The sequence below is a fragment of the Danio aesculapii genome, chromosome 19, assembly GCF_903798145.1.
Source record: "Danio aesculapii chromosome 19, fDanAes4.1, whole genome shotgun sequence".
Taxonomy (NCBI): Eukaryota; Metazoa; Chordata; class Actinopteri; order Cypriniformes; family Danionidae; genus Danio; species Danio aesculapii.
Window position 1 is genome coordinate 12,959,823 of NC_079453.1, and position 23,817 is coordinate 12,983,639.

Sequence of the window (23,817 nt, forward strand, 5' to 3'; positions counted from 1 at the left end):
ATTCCAACTCGTAAATGAATAGTTCAGACTGGTTTAATGAACACACTCGCTGAAAAGATTCGACTCTGAATGATTCATTTTATTCACAATACATTGTTGGACACACGTGGTTCTGTAACCAGGAGAACCGTCCTCTGAGAAGCTCAACGTGAGTTGTCATTGATTCATTCATTGTCATTGAGCTTTTCTCAAATATCTAGCACATCTCCGAGTGATTTCTCTACTAGAAAGGTTCTTATTTGTTCAATCTAAACGGCATTTGTATTGCATACATGTGTAATATCTGGCGAATTACATAAAGCTTGTGGCATTTAGCTTGTGAGCTAATTTATCAATGAACTGTAAGCTGAAGTAACATTACATTTATTTTGTATTTTTTAAGCTGGATTCTTACCGAAACAGCAGCTTCTAATCGTCTAAAATCTACAAATCCATTGTATTTCTTAATTTTTTAATATAAAATAAGACATTGGATGACTAATGCCTAAACATAACAAGCACGAACAGTTAATCGTCCACAAATGAAAACAACTGGCCTAACTTCCCCAAGCTGCTGATTATAGTTTATTATTTCGATTAGTTTAACGTGTCTTTCGTCCTGTAATTTCTGTCCTGTGTCAGTATGGGCAGTGTGTTGGCTGCCAGCGCCCCCAGCCCACCTCCCCCAGGGCCAGGTACCCAAGGTTTGGTGTCGGTGCCTCCGGGATTCACGATGCCCTCCGTCTCACCGGTCCCTGCCCCTACCAGCTCTTTGGCCGGGCAGCAGGAGACCGAGCCTACCCTTCCAAACCCTGGAGGATTTGAAGAGTGCCATCGCAAATGCAAAGGTAAACATTATTAAAGGAGTGATTATAAACATATTTATTACCTGATTAATCAGGTATATAACTGTGAGGGCTGCTCGATTATGGGAAAAATAATAATCACGATTATTTTGGTCATAATTGAAATCACGATTATTCAAAACGATTTTCAGTTGAAGTCAAAATCATTCGCCATTCATGGAATTTTTTTTATATATAAATATTTCCCAAATGATCTTTAACAGAGGAATTTTTCCACAGTATTTGCTATAATATTTTTTCTTCTGGAGAAAGGCTTATTTGTTTTATTTTGGCTATAATAAAAGCAGGTTTAAATATTTTTAAACCTATTTTAATAGCTCAATATTATTAGCCCCTTTAAGTAATATATATGTTTGATCGAAGAAATAACTGTTATACAATAACTTGCCTAATTACACTAATCAAGCCTTTAATTGTCACTTTAAGCTGAATACTAGTATCTTGAAAAATATATAGTAAAATATAATGTACTGTCATCATAGCAAAGATAAAAGAAAGCAGTTATTAGAAATGAGTTATTTAATCTATTATGTTTAAACTGTGCTTTAAGCAACTTCACTGTAAAAAAAACTTTAGCTACAAAAGTCCTTCAGTCAAGAGCAGTGAGGGATTTTTCTCTTTTTGTTGTTTGATTAATGATAAAAACTGGCGGCAGCAGAAAAATTGCACGCTGTCACTTTAAGAATAGTTCACATGTCTTTTGATTCTCAACTTGTTTGTTTATTACACAAATGAGGGTTAATATGAAAAATCACAAAACACCGCGCTCTCAAAAAAAATAAATATATATATATATATATATATATATATATATATATATATATATATATATATATATATATATATATATATATATATATTTTAAATATGAATATTTATTATAAATAAAAGTATTCTTGTTATTATACAATTATTATTCTAAATCTTAAATGTAACTGGAAAACAATGTTAAGACACAACTAGAGTGATATGCTAAGATCATTTAAGAAATCTTTTGCATGAATATTAATTTCATTTGAATGAAATTCTATAGACAATTTAATAAAATATAAAAAAGACTTGACACATGGCAGAGAATTAGGTATATTTAGTCTTACCTCCCTGACTCGTCATCCCTTGCTTTTTGATTACATTGCCTTCACCAGCATTGGTTTGGTTGCACATAGAGAATAACGTCTTTATTTCGGAATTACCACTCTTAATAAATACACTTGCATATGAAGTTAATCATATCTCAATGCATTTACTGGGGCACTGGAAATTTTTACTGGGGCACTTGCCCCAGTAAATTGGGTCTAGCGACGCCCCTGTATTTGACCATTAAAGCGCTCACATTAAGATGGCGTTAGATGTGTGTGCTCTGCTCGTCTCCGAGCCTGTCCGAGGCTAAGCGCGGCACACACACACACACACAACAGCATGTGCTCTTTCATGCTTTTAAAAATATGAATGATTCGAACATCAATAAATGTTGCGCATCCTGTGCTGCAAAAGTTACAATACAATACATGTTTTAGTCATTTTCATGTGGAACTGAGCTTTGCAGAGCAACAAATGTGTACAATTGGAAAGGGGACGGTATATGATGGAATAATCGTTTATCTCGAGTAATGGTTTTTCATAATCATTAAAAGCCGAAATCGAAAACGTTATCAAATGGTACAATAATGAATACTGTTATAATATTAATTTGCCGGCTTAAATACTATAATTTTGGATTCATGAAAGAATCCAAGCACTTAGGAAAGCTTGGATTTAGTACAGTACTCACAAAGCCATTTTTCCATAGGGAATTTTAAAACTCTTTTTTTTAAAACCATTATAATTAAAAAAACAAACCAAACAACTATGAGACTAATTCCCAAATTTGATTCGAAGCACAAACAAATATATGAAAATAGAAATGATTTCTAAATTTGTCTATTTGTGTTACATATGCATCTTTAGTGAGCCTAATGCCGAGTTTAGACTGCATGATTTCAGCTCCGATTTTGACTCGCCGACAGGTTATGAGAAATCGCTGACAAATGCCTGAAATCACAGGCAAATCGGTGCTCGTGCACGCGAGGGCAATCACACAGTGTGAACTATCAAAGAAATGCTTTGAAAGAATTGCAGATGAGTCGCCGGCGATTCAAATCATGCCTTGTAAAATGAGTTTTGACTGAAAATAACATCAGCGATTACCTATAGCCAATGAGAGAGCAGCATCCACTAGCATGGGCACCTGCAGTTAAAAGTTAAAAGTGCACATATTCAGTTTATTTGGACCCAAGAAATGGAGGAAAAACTAGAAATTTTGCAGGAGCACCTGTGTCTGTTTGACGTGTCATGTGAGCAATACCACAACCAGGTCGAAAAAGAAAAAAACGTTGAGAAATTGTTAATTCCCATCAAAACCAGGTGAGCAATTATGTACATTTTCTACCCCATTAAAGGCTTCTTTCTCGTAATGTAGTTAATAACAAAAGATATACGACGTGTGTTTGGTTGTGAGACATAGTTTGGACAAAGTTGTCGGTGAATCTTCCTATTGTAAAGTCACGCAGTGTGAAATCTCCTGTCGCCGATCCATCTTGCAGTGTAAACAAAGCAGTGACAAAACGCTAGCCCAGATAGACATGCAGTGTAAAAACATCTGTGACACGACTACTTTGAAAATCATGCAGTCTGAACTCGGCATAAAGCCCCGATCAGATCACATGAATTTGTCAAGATTTCGGCACGATTTGCTTGACGTAGGGTGTCGTGGGGATTCGTAAACAACAAATGAGCTTTGTGACAAGATTCAATAGTTTCTTCTCATGTAATGGGACATAGTTCACGACAAAGGATACCAAGTCTGCGACGCCTCAGCGGGTGGTGCCGTTAATGCGCCGTTCAGGTAATCAAAAAATAGGCTGCATATTTACTTATGGGTGGGTCTCGGGTGGATAAGATCAATTATTAGTTATGCAAACTTTACCTTTTGTAAAAATATTAAGGTGTTTTAAGCAGTTTTATCTGACAGACTGGCACAAATATGCAGACATCTCTATTGTTTCACTCTGTGGAAAATAAGGATTTAATGAATGCTTCACTGTGATTACTGTATCACAAACCTCAGTTATATATTTGCCAGTTTTTTAATATGTCATTAGTTTATTCCTGGCAGGAAAATATACATTTACATTTCAAAGAAAATCTCTTGATATTAAAAAGGAAACGTAAGTTTGATCCTATCCATGTCGTAACGAATGCCCTTAAATAATGAAGTTAGTAGTTTTCAGTAAGCATCAGTGTTTATTAAGATTGAAATAGGATAAAAAAATTGAAATAAGAAATATTGTTATGGCAACACTTGTGACTGCTTTGGGAAAGAACGCTCGCCGTAGACGTCACAAGATGACTGATCACGAAGGAACGTGTAGTCTGGCACATTTGTTAGCCATGACAAGACAATAATTTATCAAGAAAAAAAATAAATCGCATAATCTGACATAGTGATTTTCGTAACTGACAATAAATATTGTGTGATCTGGCCGAGGCTTAATACACATTTTTAACATGTTTAACAAACTAATGTCTGTCCCTCAGAGGTTTTTCCAGTGCAGATGGAGGGTGTCAGACTAACAGTGAACAAGGGCTTGAGCAATCACTTCCAGGTTAGTCCAGTAAACATGCCTTGGCCGTGCTGTTGAAGCAAGTCTTCACAATTGTGTCAGTTTTCCCTAGCATCACCATAATCATATCTTGTTTTAATTCAAAGGTGAACCACACAGTGTTGCTAAGCACTCAAGCAGATTCCAGCTACCGATTTGGAGCTACTTATGTGGGAACCAAGCAAACAGGACCAGGAGAGGTAGACATATTTACAAAAATAAACACTTATTTTGAACAAAGTTTCATTTAAAAAATGAATTTGTGTTATTTACTCTAATATATATTTTGTCTATATTTTGCTGTCAGGCCTTTCCCGTCATGGTTGGTGATATGGACAACACAGGGAGCTTAAATGCACAGATTATTCATCAGATCACAGACAGAGTACGCTCTAAATTCGCCTTCCAGGTGGGTGCTTATCCTCTTAAGGTCCAAGGTGTTTTTTAACATGCATTTTTTATTTCTCTTTGCTATTTGGGCTTATTAGAACCTAATACTTATTTAAACCTTATTAAAACCTCCATATATGTGGACTCATGGACAGAATTTACATAAACACTTTTTCCTGATTTTTTTAATGCATATTTAACATAGAATTTTTTTTTAACTTGCTTTGACTATCAGAGAGTAAAAACATTTTTTTCCCCATTTTGAACAGTTAAAGATAGTGTTTGGGACATTTCATATGCTGCAAAACAGTTGCAGGATGACACTGTATGTCTGTAACATATAAAACATTCAAAGTATTTTAAATAACCACTTAAGAGCTAAAATGTGCTGTCCACGTACATGGATACTTAAGCACTAGAAGGTTATATGTGAAAATGCACACATTTTAACTTGAGTTAAGATAGATATTTTGACCTTGTGTATAATATAATGTTTACAGACATTATGATCATATACCTTAGATACATTTAGATTAAAACAAATACACACATGTTATGCTTGATATTAATTGCATTTATATTAGGGCTGGGCGATTTGGCCTAAAATCAAAATCTCGATTAATGGAACACTTTAATTCAATTACGAATAATGAACGATTCTTTTATTTATTTATTTTTGCACTCTCCGTGCCGTCCACACTCGTCATTGCTACCAAGCCGACAAGTCACAGAGGTTGCGCTATGTGTTGTCGCGACGTATAGTTAAATTTTTTTAAGAGGTCACCGTCGGCATCAGTCACGGCAAAAGGGAATGCGACTGCGTGAAGGCTGTGCCACACCATATGCTGCTCTCGACGCAGAAGTGTATACAGAGTGGGGTCACGTGACTCCACACACGGTAGGGAAAGTAAATGGAAAAATTTGATCGATTATAGGGCCTAAATGCGATTTCAATTACTTTTCGATTAATCGCCCAGCCCTAATTTATATGTGGGTTTTGTAATATAAGTTGCTGCAAAATTGATATGCTGAAAATACAGTAATTCTGTAAAATATTTGTGGATTTTATCTATTAATATAATGCATCTCAATCAGACTCAGCAGCAGAAATTTGTGAACTGGCAAGGAGACACTGAACTGAAAGGAGAAGATTTTACTGCTGCTGTGACTTTTGGAAACCCAGATGTGTTGATGGGATCAGGTAATTGTCACAAGTTTCATCCACGTTTGTTTGTGCTACATTTTTAGGGGGTTATTTTAGTGGCGCAGGGTCTTTAAAAGCCGTAGATTTACTGAAATATTGTGTTGTTAGTAAATCACTTTAAACAGGTCTTAATTTTTCTATGTCCATGTAAAGTTACCCAATCAAACAGACATCCGATCCTCAGCAATCCATCTCAATATAAATTTTAGCAAAAATGTTATGTTTAATGCTACCTGGTTGGGACACTGACCTAGACAGATTTGTTATGCATACATTTAGTTTATTATAGTTTTTTAAACTTGTCAATTAAAAAAGAAATTAAAAAGATTATGTTGAAAACAAAAGTATACAACTAGAATTTAAAATCATGTGTTAACGGCCAAGAAATAACTCAATTAGATTTTTTTTTTGGATGGGGCAAGTAAAACAGGACCATTAGAAAAAAAACCTTAGTGTTTAGCCCTGTATAAGTTTTAGATTTCACATATAATGCTCTTAAAAAGGTCTTAAAGTCTTACATTTGACTTGAAACCTGTAGTAACCCTAGTATCTAGCCTTCAGTTAACTTTCCTAACTTATTTTTCTCACCTCTCGTCCTGACGCCATTAGGAATTGTTGTAGCTCATTATCTCCAGTCTGTGACTTCATCGTTGGCATTAGGAGGAGAGCTGGTGTACCATCGACGGCCAGGAGAGGAGGGCACAGTCATGTCTCTGGCTGGCAGATATACAGGTAATCACTTAGAAGAGAGCAGCAGATGATGGCAGGTGACAGTATCAAATTGTCATAGCACAATACTAAATGCTGCATCTTCTATTACAGTGTTGATTCCAAGAAACAACAACCACTTTCAAAAGTTGAATAATTCATGCGAAACAAAACTAAACCGTGTAACGTTAAATTATGAAATAAATATAGTATATAGAATATATAATGTGCAGGTGACATGATGGCTCAGTGGTTAGCACTGTCTCCTCATGTTCGTGTGGATTTCCTCCGGGTGCTTCGGTTTCCCCCACAGTCCAAAGACATGCGCTATAGGTGAATTGAATAAACTAAATTGGCCATAGTGCATGTGTGTGCATGTGAGAGTGTATGGGTGTTTCCCAGTACTGGGTTGCAGGTGGAAGGGCATCTGCTCTGTAAAATATTGCCGGATAAGTTGACGGTTCATTCCGCTGTGGCATTCCATGATGAATAATTGGATTAAGTCGAAGGAAAATGAATCAATAAATATAATGTGCACAAAAACAGCCATAAAGAAAAAGATGACAGTTTAATATTAATGTTTGTTTCAACACAATCTCACAGTAGTTTGAAACCGTTTTAGATTTGGGCCAGTTAGTGGTTAAATAGTGTTGGCGATTGGCCTTCATGCTTTTCATTCATTTACTCATACATTTATTCATTTTCTTTTTGACTTAGTCCCTTTATTAATCTGGGCTCGCCATAGGGGAATGAACCACCAACTTATCCAGCATATGTTTTACACAGCGGATGCCCATCCAGCTGCAACCCATCACTGGGAAACACACACACACTCTCATTCACACACGTTCGGTCAGCTTTTACTTCTTTCACTTGTTTCTAAACCACTAGAACACAAAATAAGATATTTTGAAGAATGTTTGAAACCAGTAACCATTGACTTCAATAGTATTTTCTTTTTTTGCTATAATGGTAAATTGTGAGTTATTAGTGAATTTTGAGTGAACTATCCTTTTAAGTAACCACGAACAATATATTTGTGGCAGTATTATGTTTGTTAACATTAGTTATTAAAAGTACATATATATTTACTGTTAATTAATGTTAGCTGAGTATAATATTATATAAATAATATTAACATATACATTTTCAAATGATTATTACCTAATATTAATAGATGTTTATTTTAAAAAACACTTACATTTTCTTCATAAATTGTACATGTAAAGTGATAGCAAGAATAGTAATAAATAAAATAAATAGTAATAAAGTAATAGTAATAAAAAAAAATAAAAAGAATATTTAGACATCAGAACATTTTTTTTTTAAAAACAATTTCTAGGTATTATTTCTGAGCTGGCATGGTTACGCTTCAAATATAATTGTCAAGTTTTTGAACAATATAGACCCTTTTCACATTTCTAGATTTCTCAGTAGCAGAAGTCATCATACAAGTCATCATAAACTTAGAGCGCAGTGAAGCAGAGAGTACAACAAATCATTTATTTACAATCCTATTTGCTGAAATAATGAAAGAAAAATGCTACAATGGTGTTGTCAAGACTTTCAGAAAAAGGGAAAAAAATAGTGTGAGACAGCCAGAGGAGAGAATAAAGTCAAATTTACTCTCAGCCTTATAGACGCTGCATTAGAAACATAGGCCGTAATTAGTTTTTTGTAATTTGATGCAAAGATGATATAATACATTCAAAAATGCTTATAAATGTTCGTACGTTTTTTTATTTTAAAATATTAAAAACTTTTAGGATTTACGATTATGATGGCTGTGTAACGCGTCATAAGTCTTGTGAAAATTGTCCATTAGTGCTGTAACTACTACAAATGAAAATGTGTGTTTAAAAACAGGCAGCAACTTCATCGCCACATTGACACTAGGAGGAGCTGGAGTTCATGCATCTTATTACCACAAAGCCAACGATCAGGTAAATGTTCATCAGCTGAACGAGTCAGAATGACAAATGTTATATGGCTTCATCATGACATTTGTTTTTGTTTTTTTTGCTGTTAGTTGCAGGTTGGAGTGGAGTATGAAGCGAGCACTCGCATGCAGGACACTAGTGTAACGTTTGGGTATCAGCTGGATGTCCCTAAAGCCAACCTGGTCTTTAAAGGTTAGGACATACAAACACATTCATCAACATCTATCATCAGCGTATTTGAAGATTCATGAGGAATTCAACAGCTTATTTTTAACAAACAGGGCTTGAAGCAAATGATTTGGCTTTTCCAGATGAATGGCAACAATGATACATTTAAAACCAAAGTGATTTATTTGAATGCAGTACGCTGTATATTGTTTGTAATATTTTGAACAGTCTTTAATTTATAATTATATATTTAATTATTATATGCCAGATGCAGTGTATTGTATAAGCAAAATACTAGTAATAACCATGTTTTGTCTTTCTTGTCGACAAATGTGAAGCGCTCATATTTTAATTAATTAAGTTTAACAATCACATTAAGCTATGCAGTTTGAAGATCCTTTACATTCACAAACAGCCATATTTACATGCTACATTAAGAATAATATCCAGAAAAGCAAAACATGTGCTCTTTAAGATTGTGACTATAAATTGTCACACATACTCCTCGATACATTTTACAGTTCACACACACCTATTTTTGCTTGCAAATAGAATGCTTGACTGTCTTGAGGCCTGAGAAAAACATTGATCAGCATTATGACATCATCGTGTACAAAGTGTGCCACACTGCAAAGTTTCAGGTGTGATAACTGCCTTTAAATATGATTAGACAGTTCATTCTCTACATTAAATGATGGTGAATGACAGAATGGGAACTAGGGCTGTACAATATATCGTTTCAGCACCGATATCGCAATGTGATCATTTGCAATAGTCTCATCACATGTATACGCAATGTTGAGTCTGGATTATAATTGATCATTTCGCATGTGTTTTTTGAGGCCTGTGACTGTAAGGGTTTTAAAAACATTGAGGCCTATGAAACTGTACCATTTGTAACTTTGACTAATTAATAATGATTAATTTAACAAATTGTTTATAAAACGAAGACTATGTGGTAGAGCTGTGCAATCGAAAATGCGGTTTCGATTTCGATTTTGGCTTCCTACAATTATGAAAAACTATTAATCAAGATAAACGATTATTCCATCATATACCGCCCCCTTTTCAGTTGTACACATTTGTTGCTCTGCAAAGCTCAGTTCCACATGAAAATGACTAAAAGCATGTAACTTTTGCAGCACGGGATACGCATCATTCATATTTTTAAAAGCGCAAAAGAGCACATGCAGTTGTGTGTGTCCGCGCCGTGCTTAGCCTCGGACAGGCTCGGAGACAAGCAGAGAACACACATCTAACGCCACTTTAATGTGAGCGCTTTAATGGTCAAATACATGCACATTTGTGTCAGAGTGTGGTGTTTAGTGATTATTCGTATTAAGCCTCGTTTGTGTAATAAACAAGTTGAGAATCAAAAGACATGTGAAAGAGAAACCATATATCAGAGCCGCACTATTCTTAAAGTGACAGCATGCAATGATCCTGCTGCCGCCTGTTTTTATTATTAATCAATCAACAAAAGGAGAAAATCACTTACTGCTCTTGACTGAAGGACTTTGTAGCTGAAGTTTTTTTTCTTACAGTGAAGATGCTTAAAGCACAGGCTTAATTAGTGTAATTAGGCAAGTCATTGTAAAATTGTCAGCAATTTCTTCTGCAGACAATCAAATATATATATTGCTTAACAGGGCTAATAATGTTGAGCTATTAAAATAGGTTTCAAAATATTTAAAGCTGCTTTTATTCTAGCCGAAATAAAACAAGACTTTCACCAGAAGAAAAAATATTATAGGAAATACTGTGAAAAATTCCTCTGTTAAACATCATTTGGGAAATATTTATATATATATATATATATATATAAAAAATTTTAAAAAATCACAGAAGGGCGAATAATTTTGAGTTCAACTGATAATCGTTTTGAATAATCGTGATTACAATTATGACCAAAATAATCGTGATTATGATTTTTCCCATAATCGAGCAGCCCTACTATGTGGTATTATTTTACATTTGATTGCTCAATTACTGTATACCTGAATACAGTTTAATTCCTTGGAAAACAATAGGATGATGTTTATTTAATTTGTGTCTTTTTCTTTATCTATGCTTGTAGATTTTCTTATATTTTATGCACTCCTATACAGAATCATCCCAATCAATCTAAAGTTATAAATTCTTTACAAATGGTTATATAATTCATTTAGCAAAATTGTATTCTTATTGCAATATTTATCGCAAAATTAAAAAAATAAAAAATAAAAAAAATCGCAATGTTAGATTTTTTCAATATCGTGCAGCCCAAGAGGTAACCATAGCAAGTAATATTACAGTAACTAAAGATTAATTGTGGTCAACGTTAACAAATGTGTTGAGTTTTGGTTGTTTGAAAGGTTTCTCATTCTGTTGCCATGCCCGCTTATAAGCAATGCTTATTATTAGGCGTATTTGAGTTGTAGTTTATACAATAGGCAGATTCGGCTTCTGGGATTTTGATTTGTGGCTTGTTTATTTAGAGTGTTTGGGTTTAATTTATTATGGGTTTGTTCTAATTTGCTGCTTTTGTTTTTCGAGCAAAATCTGGCAACATTCTCCTCAATTGTAAGTTGCTTTGGACAAATGCCAGTCCATTTGATTTGTTGTAAATACAGAAGAGAAACAACTCTAATACACTTCAGAAATAACTATTTCTTCAGTTTGGCATTGCACAAACTGCATAGAGTATTTGTAGATACTAGGAGTGAGGGAAAACATCGATAGAGCATTAATGGTACATGGAGGGCCATATCAATAAATCGCTATGATTTTTTTTAATGCTATGGTGTAAAGATAAAATCTGTTTTATTATCTAGGTCTAGGTCATTCAAGTGAATAGTGTAGATCTGTAAAAATAATAGTCACATTTTTAACTTGTCAGGCAAGTTTGCACCCCTGAAAGTACATTTATGACAGCCTTTCAATAAAGTGTTGCCAATGCCATTTTGAAGTGTGATAAACTTTTCTGTTTGGTTAAAACTAAACAAGTTTTACTTTGGAAATTGGATATATCACAAAATATTGTATCATGGCAAAAGTAAACTGATAGTATGGTGTTGTGGGCACTCCAGTGATTCCCAACCCTAGTGAATATACCAACCCTGTAATGACCTGTACTACCTGTCATTACCTGTGTTTTTCTCTAGTTAATTCAGTTGTTAAATACGCAATAAAAAGTGACAACCAATTTATTGGACTGTTTACATGGTGTAAAAGAGCTGTCATTATCTCGTCATTCCAGTGACCATTGCCTGATATTTGAATAAAAATCCTCCACAAATGATTATCATTATTATTTTTGTTCAAAAGACATACCTGGTAATTGTCGCCCATAATGGACTCCATCGGATTATCATCTGAATTACAGGATCTTTCTCTCTGTCTGTAGGTTCTTTAGACAGTAACTGGGTGATTGGAGCCAATCTGGAGAAGAAGCTTCTGCCTCTGCCTCTATCGCTGGCCCTCAGTGCGTTCCTGGACCACAGAAAAAACAAGTTCCAGTGTGGCTTTGGCATCACCATTGGTTAAACCTGCCTTCATTTCTTGCTTAATTCTACAGTTTACACACACACACACCAGATGCTGGTGAAGGTGGTGAAGGTTGCTGGTCAAACAGTAAAAGTCAGACACACTTCAAAACAAAATCAGTAACTATGAAGCAAAAGAAAGCACTGATTGTTAATTCTATGTATCAAAGCGACCTCAGGCTTTTTATTTCAAAAACAATGATCATTACAATATGCAAATATATATATATATACATATCTCATAAATACACCATACATTATGAGAACTGAAAAGATATCCAACAAAATGGAAAGCAGATTTATATATGTATTGTATGTGTTAGTTATCAGTTCTTTTATATAAGTTATTTTATTTTGTCTTTAATAAAGAGGTTGAGGGTTATTTCACTTCCCTATAGTCAATAATCATCAGGGATTTTTTTTTTGTCTGAATTATTTTTTTAAATAACTTCTGGATCTCTGTACTTATATAGGTTCATACATCGATACAATATTGTATGCATTGCCTGTATTGAAAATTGTGGATAAATTATTATTAAAACAAAACATCTATACAACTACAAACCATACATCTTGTTTATTTATTAAACTGAGTTGCTGAGATTGTCTATGCATAATGCCATGTGTTAAGTTTACAACTTATTTTATACACCCTAATTAGACATCTGCACAATTGGTGGTGTAAAGTAATAATGCTCAAACTACTGTAATTGAGTCGTTTTTCTCAGGAATTGTAATTTACTGAGTAGTTTTTAAAAAATGTGTACTTTCACTTGAGTACATTTGTAGTTCTATATCAGTAATTTTACTACACTATTTTCCTACAACCTGGTAGGTCCCACAAAAAAAAAGGTGACTTGTTCAAGCCCTGGCTGGGTCAGTTGCCATTTCTGTGTGGTGTTTGCATGTTCTCCATGTTTTGGTGTGGGTTTCCTCCGGGTGCTCTGGTTTCGCCCACAGTCCAAAGACATGCGCTATTGACCTTATTCTTCAATGCGGAAGTGTGCTCATTTTTGCGATTATTTTTGAACTTCCGATTCAGTCGCCTATGGGAGAAATGACTAGGAATACTAAACGGCAGAAAACGGTCAAACTACTAGCTCTACAAAAAAGTGTTTGCATGACTATACAGACAAAGCAGAATAATATAATAAGAAAATATAAATTTGCAATATAACGAGCTGTTTTTTTTCACAAAGAAACACATACACACACAACACTCTGCACTGTCCTGGACAAATCCTATACAATGAGTCAATCAACAAAATAATAATGACAACATAAGGTGATAACAGCAAATAGAATAAAGAAATAAAAATAAATAATTAAACAGTTAAAATAAGTGAATTTTGTCTCTGAAGAATCCACAGAGGTTGAGTGGCTGGTTTGTTCATCCAGATATTCAAGAAATACATTTTTCAATAGAACAAGTCCTCAGAAATCTTTTAATCTGTATTACCAAAATCATGTCTGCAATCCACATTTGAAATGTAGGAGGTAAATATGACTTCCAATGCCAGAGCACAAGCCTTTTAGCTACAATCATACCTAAAGACAAAGACTGCTGGAGTCCATCTGAGAGATGAGAAATGTGTTGCGAATATCTGAAAATAGCAAGTTTTGCCTCAGGTGGTAAAGATTTACTATAAGCTTTAAATCAAATACGCTTGACCAAAATGTATATAACAAAGGACAAATCCAGAAAGCCGTGTCTTCAGTCACTTTGCACCCGTCACATAATGGTGATATGGAGGGAACGAGCTGTTTTTAACGTCTAAAAATGAATGGAAGTGATTGAGACTGGAAGTCTCGAGCCAAAAACATTCAAATGGCTGCGCCCGCTTGTATGCGAAGAATAAGGTGAATAGGTGAATTGATAAACTAAATTGGTCGTAGTGTGTGTGTGTGTGTGTGTATGGATGTTTCCCGGTACTGGGTAGCAGCTGGAAGGGCATCCGCTGCATAAAACATATGCTGGATAAGTTCATTATTGATAGGTTCATTCCGCTGGGGTGACCCCTGATGAATAAAGGGTCTAAGCCGGAAAATGAATGAACAAAAGATCATGTCTTATACCTCCCATTCTCTCCCAGCAGATATCAGGCAGTTTTCACCACAGATAATCATTGTAATGAAGAGGTCAATGTCCAGAAGGATCCTCCTTAATACCTGACTCATCAGTCCTTCAACTTTACGTAAATACGTGCAGATTAACATGTGTAAATGCTAATGCACCTCTGCACCTAATAGATATCATTTTACATAACTGCATGGATAAAGATGGAGATTACCGAGTCATCATTTTATTGAAAAATGTTACATTTAATATTACAAGAATTACAATTAATTTATTTGATGGAAAATACTAAGTGCTCTCATTAAGACCTATAGTTATCACCATACTTCAGTTGATATTTCACACATTTATTGTATTACAGCTTTTTCTAAAATGTTGCGAAATTGCGCACGAGGCATTGTTTTATTAAATGTGTGCTAATTTGCATGCGTTTAGCATAAACGTTTGAAGATTGAATGAAATCAGGTTGACAATTATTGTTCCAACTTTTACAGTCAAAGGGGATTTGAGGTTTTTATTTTCATCACTTCACAATTCAGCAAATATTGTGAAAAGCCAGAAAAAAGTTTACTTTCTTTGTAGAATAGTGTTGTATATAACTGGAAAAAACCTATATATAAAGACACATGAAAAAAAAGTTTGGTATGTCAGGGATGCTGTAGTGGAGATTTAGGACTCCAAAACCTTGCCTTTAAAATACATAATGCAATTGAAATGTATACAGATTTAAATTGATAAAAGTGTGACAAAACAAACGTGAGTCTTCCTCTGAAATCCGAATTATTAAATGCAGCTAGTGTTGTTGTGTGGGCTGGAATGCAGCCGTACTAACCTGTTTTTTCAGTGGAATGCGGGTGGTTGACTGTGACCGAAGCTCAGAGGTCAGTTCTCAGTGTTCTTGACCTCATTGATAAGTGCACATTCAGACAGTCTCGATGTCAGTTTTGTGGAACTGGATTCACACCTAGACAAGATGACAAGTGATTTACAATAGTACAATAGTTACTTAAAGTAACCTTTTACCTCACTGATAAACTGCTGATGTCATCTTTGTTTAAGCACATAAACGCATCAGTTTTGAAAAAGAACTACAACAAAGTTTGCTCTTTTACTCTGATATAGCAGAGATTGCTGAAATACTATGTAGCATTGCAAACTGTAAACCCTTAAGTAGTCAAGCCTATACCCCATCAACGTTTCACATGCAGTTACAAAACTCAGAGACACATAAACCAATGAAAAAAGAAACTGCAGATCCCCCAATATTCTTATTTGGCAGTTAATATCAATATATTTACTAACATGAACAAATTAAAGAGTTTATTAATGTTTGTTAACATTAGTTAATGAAAGTTAATAAATGTTAACTAACGATAATAAGCACAACTTTAGATTTTTTTAATGCATTAAAAAATGTTGAGCTATTAATAAATGCTGCACAAGCATTATACATTATTGTTATGCTAATACGTGTCCCGTATTGTAAAGTTTTACATATTTTCCCCAACTGCTTTATTATTCATTTTATATAAGCTCAGTTTTTCTACATATACATAATTTATGACAGTTTTGTATCCACATTTATCTCTTCCCTGAAAAGCTATATAAAGTAGAGAGCATTATGCTGTAGATGTACAACATATGAACTAATATATTACATATATAAAAAAAGATATATGTAGTGCTCAACATAATTGAGTACACCCCATTTTGAAAATGATGTTTATCCCTTTCTCAGTGAATCTATATTCATGCATGCAATGCATTTTGTTGCATTTAAACAAAACAGATTTATTAAACAGATATATTTATTAAAGTAATATTTTAGTCACCAAACGTCTTCAGAAACTGAAAGATAATACATTTAAATTCATGCAAAAATTGCAAACTAGAAAATTTCAACTGAATTAAAAAAACAACAACAATTTCTCTTGAATTTTGCTCTTTTTAAATTTTGTATTTAAAATTTTTCTCTTACATATAAATTTGGGTGTACTAATTTTGGACCATTATCATAACTTATTTTGTTAGATAAGCTCCAGATTTGCCTTCAGTACTGACTAATCTAATATATATATATACATATATATATGAAGTCAGAATTATTAGCCTCCCTTGATTATTTTTTTTTTCTTTTTTAAATAGTTCCTAAATGATGTTTAACAGAGCAAAGTATTCACAGTATGTCTGATAATATTTTTTTCTTCTGGAGAAAGTCTTATTTTGGCTAGAATAAAAGCAGATTTACATTTTTTAAAAACCATTTTAAGATCAAAATTATTAGCCCCTTTATTATATTTTTTTCCGATAGTCTACCGAAAAAAAACATCAATCTACAATAACTTGCCTAATTACCCTAACCTGCCTAGTTAACCAGTTAAACCTTTAAATGTCACTTTAAGCTGTATAGAAGTGTCTTGAAAAATATCTAGTCAAATGTTATTTACTGTCGTCATGGCAAAGATAAAATAAATCAGTTATTAGTAATAAAGTTATTAAAACTATTATGTTTAGAAATGTGTTGAAAAAACAGAAATTGGGGAAAAAACGGGGCTAATAATTCTGACTGTCTTATTATAGCTATAACTTGGACTTCTATATCTAAAATTGTCTGTGTTTTTACTTCTTATTTTACTCCATAATTTATATTCTTACTCATTTTAAGGTCATGGTAGTTGTATTTTTCTGACACTGCATATCATACTGTGTATCATACTATTTATTGATTATTCTGTCTGAATGAATGTTTGGGATTGATTGGTATTTCAAGTTCTTCTTAAATAAAGTCAAATTATTTTACTTTTCCTTACATAAAACAATCTGTAAATATACATGTAAAATCAAAACTTAACCATTTTTTTGTTTGAAGGGATAATAAAAATTTTTTATTCAAATAAGAAATGTGATAGTGGGAACACATGAAACTTTCTGTAAATAAAAGCCTGTTTAGTTAGGTCTGTTTCTTCAGAAAACTTTGATTAAAAGGCTTCATCTTTGTTTTGTTTTTATTTTGTTTTTGTGGTGTGTTTCTTTTTTTATCTCTTTCAGTGTTTTTAAGCATCAGAGTTTTGGTTAAGAAGACTCTCAAACGAGCGACCAAAACCTTTCATATTTCATTAAAAATATCTTTTAATTGCACCCTGAAGATGAACTAATTTCTTTGAAAAGAGGGCGAGTAAATGAGGTCAGAATTTGACATTTGGATTAAATTAACCCTTTAATTATATGCTATATGCTATAGTTCCTGAACTGTCCGATAATTTGTTAACCAAACAGTCTTTCCAAATAATGAATATAATGTATCTGGAACTCATTTTTGAAAACTATATATATATATATATATATATATATATATATATATATATATATATATATATATATATATATATATATATATATATATATATATATATATATATATATATATCCTCTATATAATGAAATTCACCTACATTACAGTTTGAAGTGGCGGTAGTTTGTAGTTTAAGAAACATTTCAGAAAATTAGGCTAATATGCATTATATCAGTCCTCACATGTGACCTTATTCAGTGCCTTCCAGCAAGTCTGTAAGATTGTAATTCAGATCAGATTTGAGTTCACTATAGTACAGATAATTTGTGAACGAGTCACACGGCTTGTAGAACTGACAGCAGGGCAAAACTTTCTGGACTTTACTGCCTTTATCAGAGTTTTGCCGTCCATTTATATACAGCGCAGAAACCTTCACTCTTACACACAGAAGAGGACAGGAGGAGGTAAGGAATTCATCAATAAAATACTAGTTTGTTTCAGTTAATTGCAAGCTAAGCAATGTTTTTTCCCCCTGTAGAACCAGCAAATAATCATGAAAGTCCTTGTAGTATTTGTCATCGCAGCTTTCTCTAGTAAGTATTCACAGAATTTTACTACTAAATGAAGTTATTTAGTTGTTTTGTTTTAGTGAAAGTTAAACATGCTCTTGGGTGTTAGTTATTGAAATTGTGTACTCAAATTGTTGCTTCGAACACATAAAAACTTGTGTTTGCCTTTGAAAAACAAATAAAGGTTTTTTAAAATGATAGATTATTTTAAATAAGAGATAAAATGATTCAAATGGTTCAAAATTCAATCCATATGAATGAATGAGCCGATTAATAAGTCTTCTGAAGAAATTCAAGAACTTTATATGAAAAACAGATTTAATTTTGGGTTTATTCACATACAGTAATCTCTGATCAGCAAACATAAAAATAAATTCATGACTGCTTCACACACAAAAACTGTGATGGTTTTTGTGGAAAGCTCAAATGTTCTACGTGATACAAAAATACCTCATTGGTATCGTGTTGGTTTGTGCATAAAAGCCTAAATAAAATGTGTTTGTCATCCATGTCATTTTTATGACATGGATTTATTTTTTTGGTCTCTTTATGATTGTTTTGAAGAGTTGAGGGAACAATGTGGTCGCACATTATTTAAATTGACAATTCTCACTATTAAAATACCATTAACTGTGACTTTGCCTCAATAAACTACTCATTTGCTGCTTATTAATAGTTGTTAGCTATTTTGTAGGATTAAGGATGTAGATTAATTCATTAATGTAAGTTGTGTCAAAGGTGCTTAACATAGAAGTTTTAGTAAATTGAAATGGCGTCAGTCCAGTTTTCAAAGGTGAAGTTCAGTTTAGTTCAGTTCAGTGTGGTCTAGAATAAGTCTATCCAGAATATGTGCTTTATTATGAGTGCAAAAATAAAACAGCCAAAATCTATAGTTAATAGTTAAAAATACCTTTATCACTAGTTAATTGTGAGAGTTGCTACTTAAACCAAAGTGTTTGAAGATGAAGCATTAGGAGGGCGAATAAATTATTGGTAAAAAATTGGTCAAACTAGCGCCTTAAATCAGTTTATAATGTGTTTTCTTATTATATTGTAACTCTGATTAATCCACTAGGCTGTCATGCCAATATGATGTGGCAGGACCAACCAATGCCCAGCATGGACCTGGTGAAAAACGCATTCTGGAATTATGTGTCTCAAGCGACCCTCACAGCTGAGGAAACACTTCAGATGATCAGAAACTCAGAGCTGGGTCAAGAAATCAAGTAAGCATCTACACTGTAAAAAAGTTATTACTAACTTCACTTTAAAAAAAAGTGAGTAAACCTGTTGCCTTAAACGAGACAAGTTGACTTTACTTAAAAAAGTGAGTAAACCCATTGCCTTAAACACGACAAGTTGACTTTACTTTAAAAAAAAGTAAGTACGCTCGTTTCCTTAAACACGATAAGTTGATTTTACTTTAAAAAAGTGAGTAAACCCATTGCCTTAAACGAGGCAAGTTGACTTTACTTTAAAAAAGTGAGTAAACCCTTTGCTTTAAACATGACAAGTTGACTTTACTTAAAAAAAAAAAAAGTAAGTACGCTCATTGCCTTAAACACAACAAGTTGACTTTACTTAAAAAAAGTGAGTATGCCCGTTGACTTTACTTAAAAAAGTGAGAAAACACTTTGCGTTAAATGAGATCCAGTTGACTTTACTTAAAAAAGTGAGTAAACCTGTTGCCTTAAATGCGACAAGATGACTTTACTTAAAAAAGTGAATACGCCAGTTGCCTTAAACGAGACAAGTTGACTTTACTTTAAAAAGTGAGTAAACACGTTGCCTTAAACGAGACAAGTTGACTTTATATAATCTTAATAAACTTATATTTACTTAATTTTTTTAAGTCAACTAATTGGTTTAAAACCAACAGGTTTACTCATGCATTTTAAATAAATTCAACTAATAATTTTTATAGTATAGCATATAGCAAATAACATCACAAAATGGCTATCATTCATCTCCATTTCTCCACAGTGACAGGATCTCCAAAAGCACAGATGCCATTAACAAATACACCCTGGCCATTCAAAGTCAGGTCACACCTCTGACCCAAGAACTGCTCACCAAACTGTCCCAGGAGGCAGATCAGCTGAAACTGCATCTGGAGCTAGAAATTACCTCAGCACAGACCCAGCTCAAGCCTTACGTTGAAGAAATCAAAGTGGACATTGAGGAGCAGATCGAGCGGCTGAAGAAGGACGTGGTCCCGTATGCAGAGGCCCTAAACCCTGAAGCCATGAGGTCTACTCTGATCCAGCGGGCTGACGAGCTGAAGGCAAAGCTGGAGACAAGTTTAATGGCAATGGGTTCTCAGAGCGAGGAGCTGAAGCAGAAGCTGGAGCACCACTTTGTGGAGTTTCAGATGAGCATGTCTCCATTGGCTCAGAGCTTTCAGAGTCAGCTAGCCCAGAGAAGTCAGGAGCTCCAGAAGAATCTGGCTCCCTATTCTGAAGAGCTGACCAAACTGGATCCGCTCGCTCAGGATCTGAAGGACCAGCTGACTGCCCTCTGGGAGTCCTTTGCCAAGGATAAACAATCGTAAAAGACTCTATAGAGACTTTTGGATATGCGTAATTTATGATATTTTTGGATTTAATATATTTTTTTGACCCTTATGTGTATTTTTACCAAAAAAAATTGTGAATTAAAAGAGAAAGCACTATGTTTGATATTATGGGTTATGGAATTACTACATACACCAAACTTCAGCACTCCATTATCACAAGACATTTTGAAAAGTTGGTATGAAGAGAATAGAGAAGACAGTGTTAATGGGACATAAAGGTCAGTGGGACAGATAGATAAAAGATAGTAAAAGTGTAGCGGGCAGAATTTTCCACATTTTAAATGAATGTATAGCTGTGAAATGAACTACAGCAGCACTATACATTTTCTTTGCCAAATAAATGCAAAACATTGTCACAAATTCTTTATCCTCATCTAAGATTAGATCATCATTACATTTCAAGAAATGTAGTCTTTCCAATGAGTCTTTCCAAGGAAGTCTTTCCAATGAGTTTTACTGTGATCAAGTGATCAAGATTTTACTTTGACTCATAATGCATGATTACTTAAAGCAAAAGCAGTAATAAGAGAACTGCAATTTTGATGACTATGGAAAATAAATTTACAATTGTGATTCAATATATAAAGAAAGCATATAAAATGCAATTGCCTCATACTTCAAAAACTTTGCAAAAATATCAATATGAAATAACCTGTATTTTAATGTAAAAAAACTACTTTTTACCTGTATATATTAGAATACATAAAAGAATAAGCAATCAAATTGAATTATTAAATTGAAGTATAGTGACATTGGCGGTTCATTCCACTGTGGCGACCCCTGATAAATAAGCGACTAAGACGAAGCAAAATGAATGAATGAGTATAGTGACATATCACATGACATTATCATACACAATTAAAATGACAGTATTAAAACTTGCACTGTGATCCTTAGTGTCTTTTAATATTTCAGTGTCTTCAAAAGGTTTATGTTCTAAACTAGACAGAAATCTGAGACAGAAATTCCTAAAAAGAATCATTTTGGAGTAAAGGAGTTATACAACAAACTCTAGGCAACATTCATGTGCCAAATTTAAAAATTATTACTGTGCTTTAAACACTAAACATCTAATGACCACACATTATCAGTGTTTTAAGTCAACACAACATAGAAACATACCTGTTTGCTACAAAGCAAATAAAAGCAAAATCAGCAATTAAAATAAAACATATTTGATATCTTCACACTGAATAGTCCAATGCTTCAAAAAAATCTAAGTCAGTAGCCACTGTACACAAATATCGTAGAGTTGGTACCGGTAGCCATCATATACATATATCATAGAGTCGGTATCCATCATACACAAATATCATACAGTCGGTAGCCATTGTGCACAGATATCAAAGATTCAGTAGCCATCGTAGACAAATATCAGAGAGTCAGTAGACATTGTTCACAAATATCAGAGAGTCAGTAGCCATCATACACAAATATCAGAGAGTCAGTAGCCATCATGCTAAAATATCAGAGTCAGTAGCTATCAAACACAAATATCAGAGAGTTGTTAGCCATCATACTTAAATATCAGAGAGTCAGTAGCCATTGTAGACAAATATCATAGAGTCGGTAGTCATTGTGCACAGATATTCATTGTACATATATGTAATAGATTCGGTAGCCATCGTACACAAATATCAAAGTTTCAGTAGCCATTGTAGACAAATATCCAAGTTGGTAGCCATTATACAAAAATATCATAGAGTCAGTAGCCATTATACACAAATAGAGTTGGTAGCCATTGAACACAAATATCATAGATTCAGTAGCCTTTGTAGACAAATATCATAGAGTCAGTAGCCATTGTAGAAAAATATCAAAACTAGATAGCCATCATACACAAATATTCTTGATTTGGTAGCCATAGCAGACAAATATCAGAGTCGGTAGCAATTATACACAAATATTCTAGATTCGGTAGCCATAGTAGACAAATATCATAGAGGCGGTAGTCATTGTACACAAATATTCTAGATTTGGTAGACATTGTAGAAAAAAAATTATAGATTTGGTAGCCATTATAGACAAATATTATAGCTGGTAGTCACTGTATTTAAATATCATAGAGTCAGTAGCCATTGTAAACAAAAATCATAAATTAGTCATTGTAGACAAATATCATAGAGCCGGTAGCCATCGTACACAACTATTCTAGATTCGGTGGCCATAGTAGACAAATATCATTGAGTCGGTAGCCATTGTACACAAATATTCTAGATTTTGTAGCCATTGTAGGCAAATATCATAGATTTGGTAGCCATTATAGACAAATAAAATAGCTGGTAGTTATTGTATTCAAATATCATAGAGTCAGTAGCCATTATACACAAATAAAGTCATTCTCCATAGTACACAAATATCACAGATTCGGTAGCCATCGTACACAAATATCAGAGACATTAACCATCATACACAAATATAAGTGAGTCAGTAGCCATCAAAGTAAAATATCATAGAGTCGGTGGCCATCATGCTCACATATCATAGATTCGATAGCCATCGTCCACAAATATCAGAGTCAGTAGCCATCATACTGAAATATCATAGAGTCGGTAGCCATCATACTCAAATATCATAGATTTGATAGCCATCGTCCATTAATATCACAGTCAGTAGCCATCATACTAAAATATCATAGAGTCGGTAGCCATCATACTCAAATATTGATTCGATAGTCATCGTACAGCGTCAGTAGCCATCATACTCAAATATCATTGATTCGATAGTCATCGTACACAAATATCAAAGTCAGTAGCCATCATACTCAAATATTGATTCGATAGTCATCGTACAGCGTCAGTAGCCATCATACTCAAATATCATTGATTCGATAGTCATCGTACACAAATATCAGAGTCAGTAGCCATCATACTCAAATATCAAA

The 23,817-nt window shown here is 33.7% G+C and overlaps 2 protein-coding genes across 3 annotated transcripts; both read left to right on the forward strand.

Annotated features, from left to right (window-relative positions):
- Positions 1 to 82: 82 nt before the first annotated feature.
- Positions 83 to 12,979, forward strand: tomm40l (translocase of outer mitochondrial membrane 40 homolog, like). Of its 2 annotated transcripts, none has more exons than XM_056479758.1 (10): positions 83 to 148; positions 622 to 827; positions 4,422 to 4,489; positions 4,594 to 4,686; positions 4,794 to 4,895; positions 5,972 to 6,077; positions 6,690 to 6,812; positions 8,655 to 8,731; positions 8,818 to 8,920; positions 12,282 to 12,979. In XM_056479758.1, the coding sequence occupies exons 2-10, from the start codon at positions 623 to 625 to the stop codon at positions 12,419 to 12,421; spliced, it is 1,017 nt and encodes a 338-aa protein (XP_056335733.1). In that variant the 5' UTR covers positions 83 to 148; position 622; the 3' UTR covers positions 12,422 to 12,979. The 2 variants fall into 2 exon arrangements, with proteins under 2 accessions (XP_056335733.1, XP_056335734.1); XM_056479759.1 differs by having other exon boundaries at positions 142 to 231.
- Positions 12,980 to 18,203: 5,224 nt separating this feature from the next.
- apoa4a (apolipoprotein A-IV a) lies at positions 18,204 to 21,036 on the forward strand. Its single transcript, XM_056480544.1, has 4 exons — positions 18,204 to 18,253; positions 18,328 to 18,382; positions 19,434 to 19,584; positions 20,342 to 21,036. Exons 2-4 carry the CDS (start codon positions 18,343 to 18,345, stop codon positions 20,907 to 20,909), a joined length of 759 nt encoding a protein of 252 aa, XP_056336519.1. The 5' UTR covers positions 18,204 to 18,253; positions 18,328 to 18,342; the 3' UTR covers positions 20,910 to 21,036.
- The last annotated feature ends 2,781 nt before the right edge of the window (positions 21,037 to 23,817 follow it).

Coding starts and splice junctions, on each gene's coding strand:
- tomm40l (XM_056479758.1), top strand. CDS start 623: ATGGGCAGTGTGTTGGCTGCCAGCGCCCCCAGCCCACCTCCCCCAGGG. Junction 4,490..4,593: donor GCTTGAGCAATCACTTCCAG/GTTAGTCCAGTA, acceptor TTTAATTCAAAG/GTGAACCACACAGTGTTGCT. Junction 8,732..8,817: donor ACCACAAAGCCAACGATCAG/GTAAATGTTCAT, acceptor TTTTGCTGTTAG/TTGCAGGTTGGAGTGGAGTA.
- apoa4a (XM_056480544.1), top strand. CDS start 18,343: ATGAAAGTCCTTGTAGTATTTGTCATCGCAGCTTTCTCTA. Junction 18,383..19,433: donor TGTCATCGCAGCTTTCTCTA/GTAAGTATTCAC, acceptor TTAATCCACTAG/GCTGTCATGCCAATATGATG. Junction 19,585..20,341: donor GAGCTGGGTCAAGAAATCAA/GTAAGCATCTAC, acceptor ATTTCTCCACAG/TGACAGGATCTCCAAAAGCA.